Source organism: Austrofundulus limnaeus, unplaced genomic scaffold (assembly GCF_001266775.1).
Source record: "Austrofundulus limnaeus strain Quisiro unplaced genomic scaffold, Austrofundulus_limnaeus-1.0 Scaffold1, whole genome shotgun sequence".
Taxonomy (NCBI): domain Eukaryota; kingdom Metazoa; phylum Chordata; class Actinopteri; order Cyprinodontiformes; family Rivulidae; genus Austrofundulus; species Austrofundulus limnaeus.
In genome coordinates, this window is record NW_013952403.1 from 4,029,010 (window position 1) to 4,048,728 (window position 19,719).

The 19,719-nt window shown below is 39.5% G+C and overlaps 2 protein-coding genes across 5 annotated transcripts in view; one reads left to right on the forward strand and one right to left on the reverse strand.

Moving 5' to 3' along the window:
* The window catches only part of macrod1 (mono-ADP ribosylhydrolase 1), a 181,402-nt gene that overhangs the window by 26,799 nt on the left and 134,884 nt on the right, over positions 1 to 19,719 (forward strand). The window lies entirely within an intron of this gene.
* On the reverse strand, positions 2,317 to 17,500 carry flrt1b (fibronectin leucine rich transmembrane protein 1b; the record flags this gene model as incomplete). Its single annotated transcript, XM_014006035.1, is given in 3 exon segments — positions 2,317 to 7,584; positions 10,064 to 11,162; positions 17,469 to 17,500. A coding segment is annotated over 1 exon segment (2,181 nt). The 3' UTR covers positions 2,317 to 5,383.

Here is a 19,719-nt window from a genome sequence, read left to right on the forward strand (position 1 = left end):
CTATCTATCTATCTATCTATCTATCTATCTATCTATCTATCTATCTATCTATCTATCTATCTATCTATCTATCTATCTATCTATCTTAATTGAGTTCTATAGATAGGGATGCACGGTATATCGGCAATCACATTAATATCGGCCGATGTTGATCATTTTTTTAGAATATCTGTATTGGTCTGATAAGTAAAACTGAGCCGATGTTAACGCCCGATATTGATTTCCCACTTGTTGATCTTTGCGTTTCTGTTTTGGGAGGGGAGATTATTGTTTGAGCAGTATCCGTTTGATCATGATAGTGTTAGTGATGCTGCTCAGCCAGGAACTGAAATAGAGAGCCATACTCTGGTTGTTTTTTTACGGTATTGAAAAAAGACAAGTGTGTTTGTGCAATATCATAAATATTGGTTATCAGCCATAACTGCAATATTAATATCAGCTATCAATATCGGCTGAAATATTCATATCGGTGCATCTCTAGTTCCAGACAATTTTTGTGTTTGCTAATGCCAACTAGAACAGTGGCAGATGCTGGTCTTTCAAGAAGGGGAAGCTCAATTTCGGCCTAAATCATAAAATGTGTCGGTTTATTTATACGTAAATTCTACTCTCCGTTCCTTTTCAAGAAAATGATCTGTGACCCTGTCACAGATCATTTTACAACACTTCCACTCAGCCAGCTCACGTTGTCATAGCAGGACAGCTGAAAAGACCTGTTACTTGTCACCATCTTTTTCACCAAATTAATCTGAGGAGTTGATCAGCCCTGCTGTTTAACTCTAAGTTTTTCTTCGTAAGGAAGATTATCAAATGGCTTCGCCAAAATCCGGTCCACAACATTCAAACTGTCTGCCATCATGTGCAGCTTGCTACTGGTGCAAAACTAGTGTGAAGTGTGTCCGTCTGTGAGTGCTTTGTGACAGTGGTGGGGCTCAGCAGCACCAGCTGGACAGAAACTGCGATAGAAGTCAGAAAGAGTGATAGAAGTCCGTCTCCAAACACAAGCAGCTACAAAAAAAAAAAAAACCCACCAGAAGTAGAAGCTCGATTTATCGCTAGTCATTTTTAACAAAGAAAATGTCACTAAAAGGATTAATAAAGTCTCCAATTCAACTCAGAACAGAATGAAACTAAAAAATGATCCCACGGACGTTTGTTTACACCAAAAGATCACTGATATGCTCATTTTGCTGTCAATCAAAAAGGGATTCAGCCTCCAACAGATCATCCAATCGCAGAAGCTGAGCGTCCGGGCCAGCCGAGGCCAGCCCCTTGTCCTATAGACCCCCAGAGACGCTGAGTGTCCAATGGGCGGGACAAAGTCCAACATTTATCCAATGACTCGTCTCGTTTTGCTGCAGTCTTTGCTTCACTATTGAACTCTGTGGAAGCTCAGCGTCCGCACAGTTTAAATCACCGTGAAGCTTTGGGAATGAGAGAGAGGAAAGCTGCATTGTTACCAGTGATGGGAAGCTGATTCTGAACAAAAGTTGAGTGCATTGTAGCACATATTTAGTCAATGACAGCCCTACTCTGTACACACAACAGTATATATTTGATCACTTATTTTTGAAATTTTAGGGGAAGCGGAGCTTCCCTTGCAGTCTTAGAGCAATCGCCTCTGATGTTGAATTGAGTTGACTCCAATAGCTAGCTGTAGATGCACATTTAATGATGACTTCCTGAAAGTTTCATTAAATTCTGTCCAGTTTTTCATGAGATACAGTATTATTAAATTTACACACAAAGACGTAAAAAACCATTATTCCCATTTTTCACCTTTCTGCAACAAACACAATTTGTACATTTTTTAGTGTAATGTGTCTTGTTTTTTTACCATTCGGTTTCTGCCTACTGTAGAATTCTCTCTGACTCTTCTCAGCCATCACAAGCAGTTACTCTAAGACAGACACTTATACAGTTGTGCATTCATTATATTGATCCATGCTTACACAAGCGTTAGCACTCACTTAGAATGAGAGGCATGTCTTCACTCAAACATAGCAGCACAGAGCACACATGCATACAAATGCGCACAAACGCTAATTTAAAACATGCACCGAACCACGCAAACTTGTCCCTGACTAAACACACGACTCGTTCCTCCAACTTAAATTATATAGCAGTCGACACATTCATCCAGTGTGTATGATTTAACAAGGTCCATGCTGTCTCATCATTAATCATATTAATAATCTGAGCCTCACATTGATTTTTGTGTTCTTAAGCTACCTCGGTACATTATTTCCAGCCTTCATTGCTACTTTGATGAACCCCACACACACACACACACACACAAAGAAAACACCAAACTGCTTTTCTTTTTAGAAGTCTTTATTCATCTGTGTAGAAAAAAAAGACGACAGACCAATAAATGAAACAGCTTTTCGCACCCATTTTTATGTTTATACATAAGAGTGTTTTCATTATCACATCTGAGGTTTTTTTTTTGTTTTGTTTTTATTTTTACAGGAAAGTATTTCTAGAAAGAATAGATGGTAGCTTCAGTGCTCTTAAAAACTGAATTAAAAAAAGCAAATATAGATATAAAGAAACTAAAAAAAAATCACACTGGAGCTCCTCCATTATTATTGGTACACAGTAACACAGGATGCAAAAGAGACAAAGTACTACTAAAAGAAAGAATGGGTTTCAACACTTAAAGGCTATATCTAAATCTCCTCTCTAAGTCCTTGCTCTTTACTCATCTCTTTCTATCATCTTTCCCATTTATTTTAAATCTGGATGCTTTTAAAACCTATATATTTTTTCTTTTATAGTCCTCCTTCAGTTTGGGGTTATTAGTGAGAGGCAGTCAGAGAGCAGGTGCCGCTTTCCCCGTGGCCGTGGTTCGTGTTGAAATGCACAGTGTGGCGGTCGAGCTGCAATCCCTGTTAACAGAACTGTGTTTATGCTGCGCTAAGGCCATAAAACTGGACAACCTGAGTCAACAAAAGTATTTCACTGCCAGCACTTCATCAGCTTATATTAGACACGTTTTTTTTTTTTTTTTTTTTTTTTTTTAGGTTGGTTTGATTTCCCAATTAACTAACGAAGTTGAGTCAGGTCGTCTGGACAGGTTCATCGTTAAACGTTTTTTTTTCCAAAAGCCAGCAGGCAGAGGAGTTGCAGGCAAACTGAGTCTTATTAGCAGTAGCTTCACAAAGATGCACTTATAAAACTGAGTTTGCCTGCAACTCTCTAAACTGAAAAAGTCTTTTGGTTAAAACGTTTCAACAAAGAAAACCTTGTCCAGAGGACCTGAATCAACCTTGTTAGGTTTTTCTACTTGGATTATTGAGAATGTATCAGGACAATATCCTAATTAAACTTAATTTTATACAAATTAAAGTTTTTTTTGTGAGCAGATGACAATGAGACATAACAGGTTTATGAAGCTGCTATTTTATTGTTTATTTAAATCAGCCATTTGGTAAAAAAATAAACAAAAGGGATAGTTGTGAGATAAGTGCATTAAAGCCACTGGTGCTTCTTTTAATGTTTTTTTTAAAGCCGAATTAAGAAAATAAACAAAAACATAAAATTAATGTTAAAATGAAGAAATGTTCAGGATTTTAACTCATAAAATTACTCAATTGTTGGAAAATGTTTGCACTGTGAAATCTACTTGGTGCTATTATGACTTTAAAATCAGACAAAAAAGTGGAACATTGTAATAAAGTACAGTTATTTCAGGTTTTTGTTTATTAAAAATTCAAAGGTAAACTTTTCTTTGTCTTTATTTATACGTTTTCCAATCACTGTCTCAGTACATAAATGTCACAATGTAAAATCACATTTAATATTACAATATCCACTTATTTTCCTATTAAAAAAGAAAAACAATAATAACCAGGCTTTTTAATTGACCTGAACACAGATGTTATGATTGAGTCTCAGAGCTCAGTTGTTTTAGCATCCTCCAGAAAAAGCTCCAGCTGCTAAATTTTATTTTCCATTAAAATGTCTCCTCTGAAAGATATATGGGCTTCTATTAAAAGATGTCTGATTAGTTTATTTCTCTTCACTTGAAAAGACGATTAAATCTAAGACCAGACCATGGCCAAAACTGGGTTCATGCAGTTCTTCTAAGTTCAGAGATTTTTTTTTCTTATTTACTGTTCTCAAGCTTGTAATTTGTCTTGTGGTCTTGGCAATCATTTTATCCTTTGGTTGACTGGCCTTTCCCATCTTCGTGTTTTTGTGTTATTTATAAAATTATTTTCCTCATAATAATCATAAAGACGTTTTGAAAATAGCATGCAGTCTTTTATCACTCATATTTTTTGAGTGCAGTGGACACAATCTGGGCATAACTTCATCCGTTTCTGGATCACACCACATTATTCCAGTTGTCAGCCTTCTCCCCCCCAATTTTCTTCCCCTTTTGTTGTCTTTTTTGCCTCCTGCCACTTCATTGGTCACACGCCATTTTTTTTCTAAACTTAACTCCCATTTCTTTCTTCTCCGTCAGCATCACACCTCTCAGATACTACATCCCCCAAACAGCACCCTTCTCTGTTCCCCCTCGTCTCCTTTTTATGTTCTTCTTCTCTTTCCACCCATCTATCCATCACTTTCTCTCTCTTTCCCACTCATTAGTCTACCCATGCTGTGGTTTGTGTCTTCCGTCTCTGTCAGAGCTGTTATCACTGCTGTCAGCTCCCTTGGCGAGAACAAAGTCGTCCTCTGCTCACAGCACCACAATAGACACGAGAGGAGAAGAATAAAAGGAAAAGAGCCTTAGCTCTAAAAGAAAATCTAAAAAATAAACAGAATAAGAGGTGGAGAGATGGATAAATTAAAAAGAAGGGGAGTAAACCAGAGGAAAGGAGGGAACTAGTAACACATATTTTCATGTCAACCATGATGCATTGTCATCTGTGGGTTATAACAACCATTGATTTCTCCTTCCGTTATCTCTTTTATCTACACAGCACAGAGCTTACAGTTGGTAGGAAGATACGAGTGCTATCTCTATACACATCAAGTGCCTTTTTCCTCATATTATAAATATATCTCCCGCTAAATCAGCTAAGCCTAGTATATCAACCTCAAATAAGTTACTCTGTAGTATTATGAGCTGAGAAGGCTTGAAAGACACTGAGAAATCCAAAAGAGGAAACTTAACCATTTATAACTATAAGCAGTGCTGAAAGAAGACCCTACTGTACTTCGTAGGATACAGTAGAAGAGTATAGTGGGACCCTTACTTCTGTCACTCAGTAGCAGTGTCCCATCATCATAGCTCAAATCAGTCTTATCTACTAAGCAAACCAATCAGAATCAAACCAGCAGAGGCACGGAGGGTACTTTGGAAACCAAGGACAAAATGCCACAAGCCGAGAGGCTTTCGTGGCTCAAAAAGAGCATCCTTGCATCATCACGTGTAGGCGTAATCTATGTCAGGGATGCCAGCCTCTCTGTAACCACGGTTGGTGCCATAAGTGGCATGATGGTGGCTGGTTTGGCTGATGATGGTGCCATTGAGGCTGCCAGCTCCATGGCTGCTCCGGTACGTCCCATTAGCTTGAGAGGAGGAGGAGGATGGGAAAATGGTGTGAATGTAGGTGACATCCTCCAGCTTAGGTTGCAGGGACTGATGGGCCATAGCTGTCATCTGAAACCCTGCCGGGGGAGCCCTGATTTCTAGGATGGAAGTGTCTTTCTTGGTGCCTGACTCTACATAGTCATCGTAATGTTTTCCACCCCGGCCTCTGCTGTATGAACCTGAGTCCCCGGACATGTAACCTGATCTCTGTCCATACCAGCAGAAGATGCCAAAGATTAGGAGCAGGCTTACCAACGCTGTGGCACCTCCTATAATCCCAGCCAGAGGCAGGGCTGTTAGCTCTAAGTCCTGTCCCTCCTTTTCTGATCCCACCCCTCCAGAGCTGACCACAGTCTCTCCAGTCTCAATCTGAGCACAGGCTGGAGCTGAGTATTTGATGTCTGTGTCCATGCTGCCAGCTCGAGACGCACCCATACTGGAGCTGCCAAAGGAGGCCTCCTGTCGTAGCGGCAGCAGGCAGATGAGGTAATGGGAGCGTGGGGTGAGCTGGGTGAGGAGATACTGCCTTCTCTCTCCAGGAACTAAAGTTTCTGTTATTGAACCAAGAGCTGCACTGCTACCCAGTCTCTGCCATGAAAGGCGGAAGGAGGGTGCTGGCTGCAGACACAGCCAACTCACCAATACACTGTCAGAAGAGAGAGGTTTTAAAGTCAGCTCTAAGGCCTCTCCAGATATCTGTCCACCTTCTCCTGGAGGAAAAGGCATAATGAGGCCAGGTCGCTTGACTCTCAGAGTAAAGAGGGAGCCTTGTGTGGGAACCAACAGAGAAGCAGTTGTGGTGCTACTAGAAGAAACTGCTTGGCTTCCTCCAACTTCATCCTCTCCATCTTTCTCTGCTGGGTTCATCCCTACTCCAGGACTGGGACCGGCAGGAGGGCCTTCACATTGTTCCATCAGTGATGTTAGGTCTCGCAGTATCTGGCCCCTTACTGGCTCAGGTCCCTGACAGGCGAGACCTCTAACCGTCACTGCTGACCCTCGTCCATGAAGCCAAGCATGCAGCCAGCGAAGGTTGCACCCACAGTACCAGGGGTTTCCTCTAAGTAGCAGAAGCTCCAGGCTTTCAGTGTCTCTCAGAAGTCCCCGAGGGAGACTGGTCAAATTGTTTCCTGACAGATCCAACTTCTGCAGATGCCGCATCCCATCCAGTGCCCCTCTCGGTATGTGGGTCATTCCGTTGTCTTGCAAATGCAATCGAATAAGGTGGGCTGAGGGCAGGTTGACTGGTGGAGACTGCAAGGCATTCCTGACTAGTGACAGCTCCGTCAGGTTAGAGAGACGAGAAAAGGTGTCATCTGCAATGCGCGTGTTGGCTAGCAGGTTCCCATCCAGGACTAAACGTCGCAGGGAAGAGAGCCCGCGGAACGCATGTGTAGGAATGGTGCTGATTCTGTTGTCATCTAGTCGTAACTCTTCCAGTGAAGCTGGTAGGCCCGCAGGGATGCTTGAGAGGTGGTTCCGAGACAAAAACAGCAGCCGAAGCCGTGGAGTCCCAGAAAAAGCTCTCTCCTGGATGCTAACTGTAGATATAGAATTATCATCCAGGTGTAAACGTTCAAGTAACGGTAACTTAGCCAGAGATGATCGAGGTAACGTTCGTATATTATTATCCTGCAAATGGAGCTCCTTTAAGGAAGGTGGGAGGTGTATAGGAAATTCATCCAACTGGTTGGCGTACAGATAAATCACTCGTATGGAAGTACTGCGTTCCAGTGACTGAGGCAGCCCGGCGTTGCTCAACCGGTTGCTCTGCAAGTAGAGGATGGCAGCCGTTAATGGCAATGGAGGAATTATGCTCAGGCCACGGTCGTTGCAGTAGACAAAGCCCTCGTCGCAGCGGCACACTGAGGGACAAACAATGCCGTCGTCTCCCTCGCCTGTCTCCATGGCAATTGCTGCCGCCGCCAACTCCAGCACCTCAGCCAATAAAGTGAGGACCAGAAGGAGCAGAAAGAGCCAATCGCGAAGCTCAGCAAGACTCTCGGCTGCCATGTTGGTGCCCAACTCCTGACCTAAGGAGAGGGAAAAGTAAATTAATACACAAAAAATTACCACCACATATTTGTTCACTTAAAGTTAAAGTGCTAACATGTCACATCAAATGTTTTTTTTTCCAAAATTGCTTAATTCCATAGTTTTATTTGTCCACCTGCTTGTAAGAGTTTGTCCTTTTCTAAATCTGAAGAGTTGAAGGACTTGGGAATGGAATAGTCAGATGCCCTTAAGAGAAACTGCCCAGTATTATATGGGTCAGAGCAACCAAGCAGAAGACAAACTGACATTTCGAGCCAGTGAGTGCAACGAGGGCTGGACTGATGGGCGATAAAGATTACAAGAATCAAAGAAGAGACGACAGAAATGGAGAAAATTGGACAGTGGCGGTTTGAAGTGGAGGAAAATAAGTGAAGTGAGATTGTTTTCCGAGGAGATTAACTGAATTGAAGTGAGTGACACAAAACTAAAATGGAGGGTAGAATGGGGAGAAGGAGATTAGATTAATTGCCTACAGTGCAGGGGATCCCTTTGAAAACAACAGAGGAATCAAAGTTGCTGTGACAGCACTGGATCTGACCCTGAAAATAAAATTATAACAAGAACACAGTCTGAAAACCAGAACTTTACGGCTTTCTGGATGTTTACTCAGATGCAATTTTACTTTTATTTGAGGTCAGACACTTAGAGAAACGCACACACTGAGCACAAAGTGCACACACTGTGCAGTCTCAATATAAGCTGACATGTATAATGCATATTTTCACTCAGTGGTTATTGTTCGTGAAATTTACCATAAATTATTCAAGGAAGTGGTCTTGAAATCACCAGAAATGTTTTAGTGAGATGTTTTACAGAAAAGCATTTTATCTGCAACAATAACGTTCCCTGGTCGATATTTTATAATTTGTCCCCAAACACATCGTCCACACAAACATCAGTTTACCTTTCAAATAAAACTATGTCTTTGAATTTATATCCATATGTGGGATAAAATAATACATGATGAGGAGAAATTATGAAGTCCTGTTGTGTTAAACTCTTATTTGAAGTCCTTTTTTTGAGTAGCCCGAGGCTGCAAAAAATGTGCCCTGATTTGAAAAGCCTGACTTGATTTGACAGCACATTTGATAAACAAATCTTCTAAGGGCAAGTCCCCGCCCTCCGCCCTGCAGCACATGCACATGTGTGTTTCTATGTGAAGTCTGTGCTACATGCAAAATTTCCCCTTGGCTGCAGTCAAAACCCATGTAAAGCAAACAAGAGATGGCAACAATAGAGGAGATGAAGAAAGGAAATGGGGGTGAGGAGACGGATGGAGAGTTGGCCAGTTGGAGGAGGAGAGGGAAAATGAGCTCCTGGCGGTAAAGACCTAAGTCTGTATCAGATGAGTTTGCTTCAAAATAAGGAATGGCTCCAAACACTGATTTGGTGTGGTTTTTTTTCCGTTAGATAGGTGTAAAAATAGCTGCATTTGGTACCTTTACATGCCTGTGTTGTGCGTTTGTGTGTATATGTGACAGAGATCTGTATCTACAACAACCAGCTCCTGTCTCAGCCCGACACAGACAGTATTTGATATGTCAAGGTGAAAAAGAAATGTGTGCGACGCAATTTAGCACGATCCCTGATTTTATTCTCCTTTTTTAAATAATATTTTTAGCTCAAATCCTAATATTTTCAGCCGTTCTTTGAGAGGCAGAAAAACTAAGGGAGAGATGCACACAAGAGGAAGTGTAAAGGTAGGAACTGAGACCAGATTGAGATGCTCTATGAATATCAACTAGCATATGTTTCGTTGCCACAATATCCCCACTTCCCTCTCGTAAATATCCTCTTGGCACAAGCCCGAATGTGTGTTTTTTCGCCCACATGCCAAGGCTTCCAGTAGACATGTTGCTTTAATGATTCTCAGATTTTCTGTCTTCCCTCGTCTCTAGTTCGATCTCTTGCTGTCTCCCAACTGTCTCTTCTCTCTGCGCTTTTATCTTTTTACACCATCTACCTCTCCGATCCGCCCACCTCTCCTTCATGACCTGTCATTATATCCACTTTCAGGTTTGTTTACAGAAGTGTCCGTGCAGTCATTCTCCCTTCTCTGTCGCTTTCTAATCCTCCTTTTTTATCATTTCCTCTCCAGTTGTCTGTTGATTTCTACACACTGAAGATTGGATCAATCAGTTGTGGCTTAGTCTTTCTGCCCGCATCTCCTCTCCTCCTCCTTTCCATTAAGATGCGGCAGACCACCTCCATCTCCTTTCCATTCTCTTTCTTTTACACTGCTTTTTCTGCCTCACCTTTCTTGCCTCCACATTTGCCTTTCTCTCCCTTTTGTGCTCCCCCAACCCCATCGTTTTAATCATGTTCTTAAAAGGTCTTTGTTTCTTATCGTGTAGCTGAAAACAAGGTGCGAGCGCGGTGAATCTTGATGCGGCGAACGCGTGGTGAGTGTAAAAGGGTCTGATCGACCCGCGGTGAGATTGCCGAGGGCTTTCTAACCTGTTCAGTCTCTGTGCCTTTCACGTCCGCCGCTGCTTTGTTTTTTGTTTTTTCCTGTATCAGGGATTTGTGGAGAGGAGTATTAAAGCGTCTTTACGTGTGATTGAGAACGTTGCCTTGGATCTCTCTGTGTTAGCACAGTTTCACAGCCTTCTTTGAATCGTTCAGAAGTGTAGTCTCTTTCCTCCTGGCTGTTGAATCTTCCTCAGCTTGGGTGAATTATGATAGGGATGATGATAGCCTGTACTCCAGGGCTCTACAAGTAGCTGCACCAGCATGGTTCAAAGCCGCCATGGCATCAACATTTCTGTGTTTGTGTGCAGATGTGCGTCCCACTGCCAAGATCTCCTTCTTTCTCTGGGTAAGGGGCTTTTAGGCCTGCCAACTTAAGTCATCTTCAGCGAGTGTCCAGAGGCCTAATTCTTCAGCCACCCCTTCCACACACAAATGCTACTGTTGGGTAGACAGCCAGGAGATAGATGAGAGCTTAAGGGTCCTTCTTGGAAGTCAAAAGCAATCCTGGATACTCATGCAAGCAGTGGGTCATGCAAAAATAGTATTTTGCTATGCTACACTTGCTTGAAAAAGGCAGGTTGTGGCTTTTAATTTCATGAGCAGCGAAGAGAGAAATGCAATGCAGCGAGATTTCTACAGCTCAGCAAATCTCAACAAAGAGTCCTTATCGAAGAGACCGATCTGTTGTTAAGGTTCAAAATATTACAAATATTACAAGATAAAAGTCACAGTTCGGCGATGATATTAAACACGTTTGTTGGGAATGACGGACGGGTTCACCCAGGCAAGACAACAGTCTCTGAGCTGGTTTCAAGGGGGCAGAGCTTCTCTCGCTCTGCCTCTCCGTTTCAGCTTCACTCTCCTCTGGTAAATGTTTGATTAGTTCCTTTTCAGGGTGCACAAATCAACTTCACAGGCAGCAGAGCCAAATGATTTCCTCTATTGTATGCAGTCCACTTTGAACAGCACTGCGCCGTGATTCGGTGTGGGAAGTTCTCTCTCAGCCGGGTAGATATGGAGTCTTCACCTCACTGATGCTTGCTGTAGCCAGTCAGCTGCTGGTTGGGAGTTGGTTATCAGCTGCCTAAAAAGACACAGACAATAGGAAGATTATAAGGGCTGCAAAAACATTCATATACTTTTATAACAAATGAGACTGAAGTTGATATAACTTGCTATTAATTTCTTTTAAACAGATTTGAGTTATTGCTCAAGTTTGTTTTCTTGTTAATGGAACTCTTTTTCTGATGAAATACAGTGTTTCACACCTGTTTATTTCTGAGGTTGGGCCTGCACTTTATTTCTAAAGTTCTGTAACTGCTGACCAGTGACCCATTTTGTGTTTTACTACATAACAAGTCATGATTGTGACTCAGCTGCGTTCCCAGTGGTCCTTATTCTGTTTTCTTATTCTGCCATGTGTTTAAAAGCCCTGGCAGAGGGTGAAGTAGGTTTTGTGCTCCTATACCAAGCTAACCAAAGCTACACAGCAGAACAAATTTTTTTTAACTCAACTGAGAGAAGTCTGAGTATACAAAACAGTTTGTTTGTAGTGGTGGGCATGGCTCTGCTAATCAGCCAACAGCTAATTTTTCGTTTAGCAGATTAGCCTTTTCACTTTGAAAACTGTTAGAGAATTAGTTAGCTTCTGCTAAATTGGGTTTCGCTAACTGTGAGTTTGCTAACAGCTAAAAAACAAACTAGCATCAACAGGTTTGTGTCAGTCCCACCAGTCTGAAACTGGAAGGAGACGAAGACGAGTGATGCAGTCTGAGTTGCAGTCGTCTTAGCTGTTAGCATTAGCTTCTGCTAATTTTTAGTCAGTGAAACAAAATTTTTGGTTAGCTTTGCCCACCGTTTGTCAAGAAAATCCTTCTGTTCCTCCCTTTTTATCTGTTTTAAATGAAGGACAGAGAAAACAATTCTGGGGTAAATGCATCTATTTTTTTTTTTTACTTTTTGGAAACAATGTGTTAAAAGCTGGAAATGTAAAGAAGGTAATACTGAAAATTGTTGTCTAAAAAGTTTTTTTTAGAGTTAACCATGCAAATATACAAACAAGAAATGCAGCCAAGTTAATCTACTTTAAATGAACTGTAAGATAAATGTGCTCTGTTGTTTGAGTTTGACTGAAGTTTTAGGACATTTACCAAAATCTCTTTATCTGCTAAAAGGGTGAGAAACTGTCCAAGTTTTATGTACACTTTCTGCTGTTTTTCAGAGAAATTAAACAGTTGGTGGGGATTAAAGAATCCACAAGATTTAGTTGAATGTCTACAGTTTGTGTCGATTGTTTAGCATTTTTTAAAATATTTAAAATAAAATTAAGCCAGATTCGATTTTTTTGTTTTTTCTAAAAGAAAACAAAAATTAAGAAAACAAATTAAACAGTCAGTTAAATGCCAGCACAGCAGTCTGCTTGTTTTTTTCTTGTTAAAATAAATAAAACATATGCTGTAATTTAATTTCTGGTAATTCTGTTTTCTCTTAGTTTTTTTCTTTAAATACCAGCTTTGTTTAAACGATGCCAAGGCATAATTTTGAGTTTCACTGTTGGCACAATGTGGAATACTAAAAGGACTAAATAATTATCCCCTTCAGAATGGTTATACCTTTTAAAATTAAGTAGCTCGTGAAAATACTTCTTGAAGGTCAACGCTGCATATGCGCAACATTACACTCCCAGTGGACAACAAACCTCCCATTAAGGTAACTGCATGTCTTATATCCATTTTTTTTCACACACAAAGCTTTTGGTGCTTTCATTAACCACCACGCGCTAAGTGCCTGTATCTTATGTTCACAAGCAAACCCCCAGCGAACACCGGTTTTAGAAATCTAAGGTTTTCATCAGGCACACAGAGTATACAGAGACAGATTCATCAAAAGCCATTAACTGCTTCGCTGCTCACACTCGCACGTTCACTTCATCCCAGAGTAAGTAGACTCCACAGCCAACAGGGAAATTATCATGCAGTTTGCTCAAACACAAATAGAGACAAATAAAGGTGTCCTCATTTTCATTTTAAAAGGACACGAGCTGCAGCTGAGAAGAACTTGTTTAACAGACTGTTTAAAAATCTTAATGCCGAACACTTTACAGTCTGTGTGTGGGGGGGTTTCTTTTTATATTTGGCATTTTAACCAGTTAAACAGATGGGAAGGAGCATGTTCGGCTGCAGTTTAGTGAAGCAGTTAGATGGTGTGGTGAAATAAATTGCCCCAACTCACAAAGAAGCAGCGGCGATTCGATATCCAGTTTGTGGCTTGTAAACTGATTTATACGCACAGAGTGCAGCTAAAATATGTAATGAAAAAGCTCAGTGTGGGACAGAAGGATTCACAGTGTTTGCAGAAAGTGTTAAATTTGTATTTAGCAAATAAGGCTTTTTATTCAAGAGAAATTCTCATGTGTGAAAAGCTTTTTGTTAGTGGAGCTACAGATTAGACATTTCATTCATTAGTAATTCAGTATATGCTTAATACTCGACTAATTACTAAAACATCAGGCAATGTGGTACATAAAGATAGAGAAAGAATCATAGCCTAAAATGTACATTTATGACACACAGACTATTTCTTTTAATTTAATTCCAGGATCAATTTCCAAAAAAAAGCAGAAAAGGTTTAAAAAAATTAAATAAATGCATCTCATTAAGATTTTACAGGTCGTTAAAATAATTGGGTACAAAAAGATGTTTTTCAGACTTAAAAATAAAGGGAAGTTTAACACTGAGTAAACATTCCTAAAAAATATATGTAACTCAGCATAAAATAGCAAAGAATAAATGCTTGTCTGCTATACCCAACAGCAGTGGTGGTCATGCTTCCACTAATTGGCCAACAGCTAATAGTGGAACAATTGTTTGTTTAACTGATTAGCTTTTTCACTAACTTTGAAAACAGTAGACCATTTTCCACTAAATTAGGTTTTGCCAACTTTAAGTCTGTTAACATCTAACTAACAAGCTAACATCAACAGGTTTGTGTTAGCCCCACCAGTCTTCAGCTGGTAGGAGGCAGTCTTAGCCATTTGTGATTAGCTGTTTTGCTCATTTTTACTTGTTTAGTTCTGTTTTAGCTTCCACTAAATTCTTTTACATGTTTAGCTGTTAAGCATTGGCATCCACTAATTTTTACTTGTTTAGCATTATCTTCCACTTATTCTTTTTTTATTTGTTTAACTGTTTAGGTTTTGCAAAGCTATATTTTTAGTTAGCAGGTTATGAGTTAGCAAAGCTACCTTTTTGTTTAGCTGCTAACACACTGTCTAACAGTAAAAACATACCTAGTCTTGAAAACTTTCTATTTATAACATGCAAGATGGGAAATACTGATCTTCCACATCTGCATACCTTCAGGCAGAACTGCATCAAACAGCTGAGACTCTGTTGTTGAAATCATTGCATGAACTCAGAAATGCTTACAAAAATTATTGTAGGTGGATCTAAATGAGTCAAAACTCAACCCTTCAAAGAAGAAAAAATAAACCTGTATGCACGTTGCAGAAACCTCTCTGGGTTCAGGGTTATTTAGGATATAGAAGTGTAAAACTTTACTGTGGTTTAATGAATTTAAAAATTGTAATTCATTTTGGGAATCAAGGACACTCTGTCTTCCTGTATAAAGAGGAGCAACATCTGGCTTGTTCTCAGAGCAGAGCTTAAAGCCAGCATCAGAGATGCATCAGAACATGTAAAATCTTCATTGTGTTGTACTTGAACACTCAAGTTTCAGAGCAATGTATACTGTAATCCTCTCTTTGGGGAATTTTTTTTTGGTAATGTTTTATTGTTTCAGTGAGGCGATGTCAAACCATATTATTTGTATTTAACATCATTATTCTGTAGCAGATGAGTCAAGGTGTTTAAATGAAACGCCTGAAGTCAAGAGCTCAAACCAGGTCATGACATTTAGTTTTACGGGGAAAAACTGAACTTAAATAGTTGAACTCTGCAGTAGAACAGCTTTGACTTTCAAAACTCTGAAATGCAAATGGATGTAGAAGGGACTGATGATGCAACACAGCTGTAAATGTTCACCAATCCCAACAGTTTTGACATGTGTTAGACTTTCAGTTTCACCATTTACAAAAAGTACTTTAAAATCTAACCTGTTCATTCATTTTAAAACAAATCTAAATATAAGAGCTGTAAATTCTGAAAAAACAATTGTTTTTGCAAGACTATGTTATCTAGATTGAGCTCATTTGAGTTCTTTGAACTTGCAAATGTATACATGGTTAGTTATGATATTTGTTTGTTTCATTAAAGATCATTTGGATGAGGTAACTGATTGAAACTGTTTAGGGAAATATTGTGGATCTTCAAATCCGTTTTATTCATACTAAAAGAGTCTGATCTTTTGATGAAAATGTATCAACCGACTGAAAAAGGAATTTCTTTCAACACAACTAGAATGCCCGGTGAACGTTGAACTTTTTTTTAATCACTTCAGAAATGATCAACTGCTTTTAAAGAAAACCTTAACTTCATGAAAATGTTGGAGTATGAATAAATGGCCTCATGTTTAGCCCAACAATAAATTAATAGACGATGTCCTTAGTCTTTATAGAAAGAGTAGAGAATGAAAACCTTGATATACAATTTAAACAGTTCTCTCATCTGACTGACCTCCAAAACCAATTTGACAAGTAATTTAGGCAGCAACGACACTACTTTTTATTTTTTAGACTGATCCTCTCCATCTAGGTCTAGGTAAAAAGAAGACACTCACAACAAAATGTGAAAATACCCGTTATATGGTAGTCAGGGTGTGATATCGTCAACATTAACACTGAAGGATTCTGAGCACGGTTAAAACAACATCCTGAAACAACTGTAGCTCAATTTTTCTTTGTCTTTGTTCACAATTTCCTCTCAAGCTTTAACGGTTTCAGCACTTGATCAAAGCTTTATGGTGTAAGAGTCTGGACAAATCAAGATAGATGCAGGGAAAATAACTGGTAAAATCAACTCTTGTTGTTTTTTGACTGCAAAAAGCAATAGATATCTTGCACTAAGTAGGCTGTTACATCATTGTTTCCAAAAATCACAGTTTGTAGAGCATATATCATGCGTCAAACTCAAGGCCCATTAATACTTTATTTGGCCCCAATGATGATATTTATTTTGAAGTCAAATAATTTGATTTTTTGTGATTTTTTTTAAAGCTATTTTGCTGGATTGTGAAAATAAATGAAAAGCTGTTGATAGAGAGTAAGTCAGACATACATTTCTGTTAGGCAATATACTGTACCTATGTTATGATTAAATTATTATTTATTTAATTTAATGTTGTTAATTGTCCCTCAGTGAGATAATTATTTTTCTTTATTTTTTCCATTGCACTTGTGAATGTGCCCATTTGAGGCACCCACAGAGCAGCTGGAGGTTAGAGGCCTTGCTTAAGGGCCTAAAGTCAGGCAAATGAGGGTTTCTCATCCACAATTTTCTTTGTCCCAGTGATCAGAATGTCGCCAATTCAACTTGTTTAGCTTCTGCGCCACCACTCCCCAATAAAATATAATTAGAAAAAGTTAACGTGTATTCTATTTTAAAAAAAATTATGTACCATTTACAAATCCAAGATTTGTAATAGATATTGACCCCCTGTGTACATGGATACACAAGAATGAAAATGTTCAAATTATAATTTAATTGTATTACACTTTCTTTGCAAATAATTTGTTAAAGTGTGGAAACACTTGGTTGTCTCGTGTGGCTGCAGGGTCTGTTGAAACTATTCTTACACTCTTCACTAATCTTTGTCTACCACAGGCCAAATGTGTGCCTGTATTAGACAAGAAGTGACTACAGAACATCAGCAGCGTGTCCACGGCTCGCTGCCATTGCCACATCGGATATCGATGTAGTTCTCCCCGCAATGTTGAGGCTGTCCTTCAAACTTTTCGTGATGGATTTTTAGAAGCCTATCTGAGGGAAGTGAAACGGAGAGGAGGGAGCGATGAAATGGGAAGCTTGTAACAGAATAAGAGAGCCAGGAGAAGGAAGTTAGATATAACTGCCTTTCAGAATGGAGAAGTGCATTAAAGTGATGTTCCCTGAAGTTTGAGGAAGGTTAAAGACACGTGCAGAATATTACTGACTTATTTCAGAAAACAGCATTTACTAAATCTCCCCTAGCAATCAGATTATTGTTGTTAACAATTTGGCCCACGAACGTTGAGTTTGACTCTAAAATGTAAAAACCTTGCGTGAGAACACAACTGTCACTGGTTCAATGTTTTTAAAGTTCTTTTAATTTATAGTCTGCCTCACATCTGCACACTACAGTGTTATGTCAATTTGAAGTGAACAACTGTGATTTGAAGTGGCATCAGACCTCTTTAATATTTTTTTCATGGTTAAAATAATTATACCATAATTACCTTTCACTCACAGTCAGTGTTGCAGCAGGTTTCTGCAGAAACAGATCACAACAGTATGAAAAACTAAATAAACATACAAATGGCTTAGTCATTCAGCACAATTCATTTTTCTAATTCTTTTTAACACAAATCTGGCCACACTGACCTACAATGTTTAAAGAGTGTCAAATTAGGATTTTTATGATTAAATCCTGAAGTAAATATATTTAGTTTCTGGTATTTGAGAAATACAATGAGATTTTTTCRGCTGTACTATCAATATTACTTTTATTTATTAACCTTTTAATTGATAATTTATTTTAAAATTTAATTAATTAAATTAATTAAGACAAATCACACTGAGATCATAGATCTCTTTTATAACCACCTGGAGGCAACATACACTGGCATGTTTTTCAGTGGTGGGCACAGCTTAACTTCGCTAACTCTAAATTCTCTAACTAAAATATAGCTTTACTAATGCTAAACTGTTAAACATGTAAAGAAATTAGCGGAAGCCAACACTAAACAAGTAAAATTTATCAGAAGCTGACAGTAATATTTGACCACTAACAGCCAAGGTGATTGTCACTCAGTCTGCATCATGGATCTTTGTCTCCTTCCAGCTGAAGGCTGGTGGGACTGACACAAACCTGTAGTTGTTAGCTGTTTGTGGACCTGGTAAAATCTAATTTAGCAGAAGCTAATTGGTCTGCTAACGGCTTTCAATGTTAGTGAAAAAGCTAATCTGCTAAATGAAATATATAGCTTTCCTAACTCTAAACCACTGAACCATAAAAAACTATTAGCGGAAGTTAACGCTAACAGCTAATCGCTAACTGCTAAGATGTCTATCACTAAGTTTGCGTCATGGATCTTTGTCTCCTTCCAGCTGAAGACTGGTGGGACTGACAAACCTGTTGATGTTAGTTTGTTAGCTGTTAGTGGACTTAAAGTTGGCAAAACCTACTGTAGCAGAAGCTAATTGGTCCGCTAAAGGTTTTCAAAGCTAGAGAAAAAGTTAATCTGCCAAAAAAAAGTTTCACTATTAGCTGTTTGCTGATTAGTTGAACTGTCCCCAGAGATTGAATCTAGACCCCTTTAGCTGTGAAGCAACAGCATTAACTACTAATCCACCCTGCTGCACAGTGCTGACAGGTTATCACTGAACAAACTCACTGTCAAACAGGGGCTTCAGAGATGCTCAAGTCTGTCTTTTCCTCCGTCGTACATCAACACTGATGTGAAGGAGAAGATGAAACATGAAGAAATGAGCAGTTCTCAAACTCTAGTGACCCATAAACACTTTGGTCAGAAACATTTCCCTCCATCTTTTTTGACTTTTATGCATAAAAGAGAAGCACACAGAACGTCTTATTCCTGAGGGAGACAGAAATCACTCTGCTTTTGTTAGCCAGTCAATGACAACTGCACTGCCTGCAGCCATCCGGCAGAATGTGACTTTCAGTGTGGCCTCTGAGCAGATACATCCACTGCTTTGCTTTCCTTTTTGCTTTAAATAATTATCACAAAATATAGCTTTTTTTCCCTTGTTGAAGTAGAGGGGACACACACACATTTAAACGAGTTAGAGACACACGATGCACCTGATTGCTGCTGACGACTGCACTGCAGCCATCCAAAAAGAAAAAAAAAGTACACAAACTGCCAAGAAATCTGTTGGAGAAAAGTGTGCAGATGTGCAAATATGAGCTGTAAGCAATTCATCTTCTTACAGATTTCCCAGATGGTGGTACAATATGCATGGAATTATGACAGGAGCATTCATATATGTGTTGTTAGCAGCCTCGTTGGGCTTTACAGATGGAGGATATAAAGAGAGGTCTGCTGGCTGTTTTTACTGCTGTTCATCTTTGTCCTAACACGAGCTCTTAGACATTCTGATGAAAGAGGCTAAGAAAAGAACAAAAAGATCTTTCATTTCTCTAGTCTCTTCTCTGCCAGAAGAAAATTTGCAATATTACTTCTCCATTTCCATCCACCTTTAGCTTTATAAGACTGATTGGAGTAATTTTTGAGAGCTGTGAATTTTTTTTTCTGGCCGCTGTAGAGAGTTGGAGGCAAAGGAAGCGAGCTGGCGGGAGTCTGGGATTTTGAGTTGCAAGGCTAGGGACCAAACTTTGAGTACTTTGTAATCATGTGGCTGCCTAACCTCGGTGTTAGTGAGGTTGATGAGCATGCGTCCCTGCTGACACACACACACACACACACACACACACACACACACACACACACACACACACACACACAC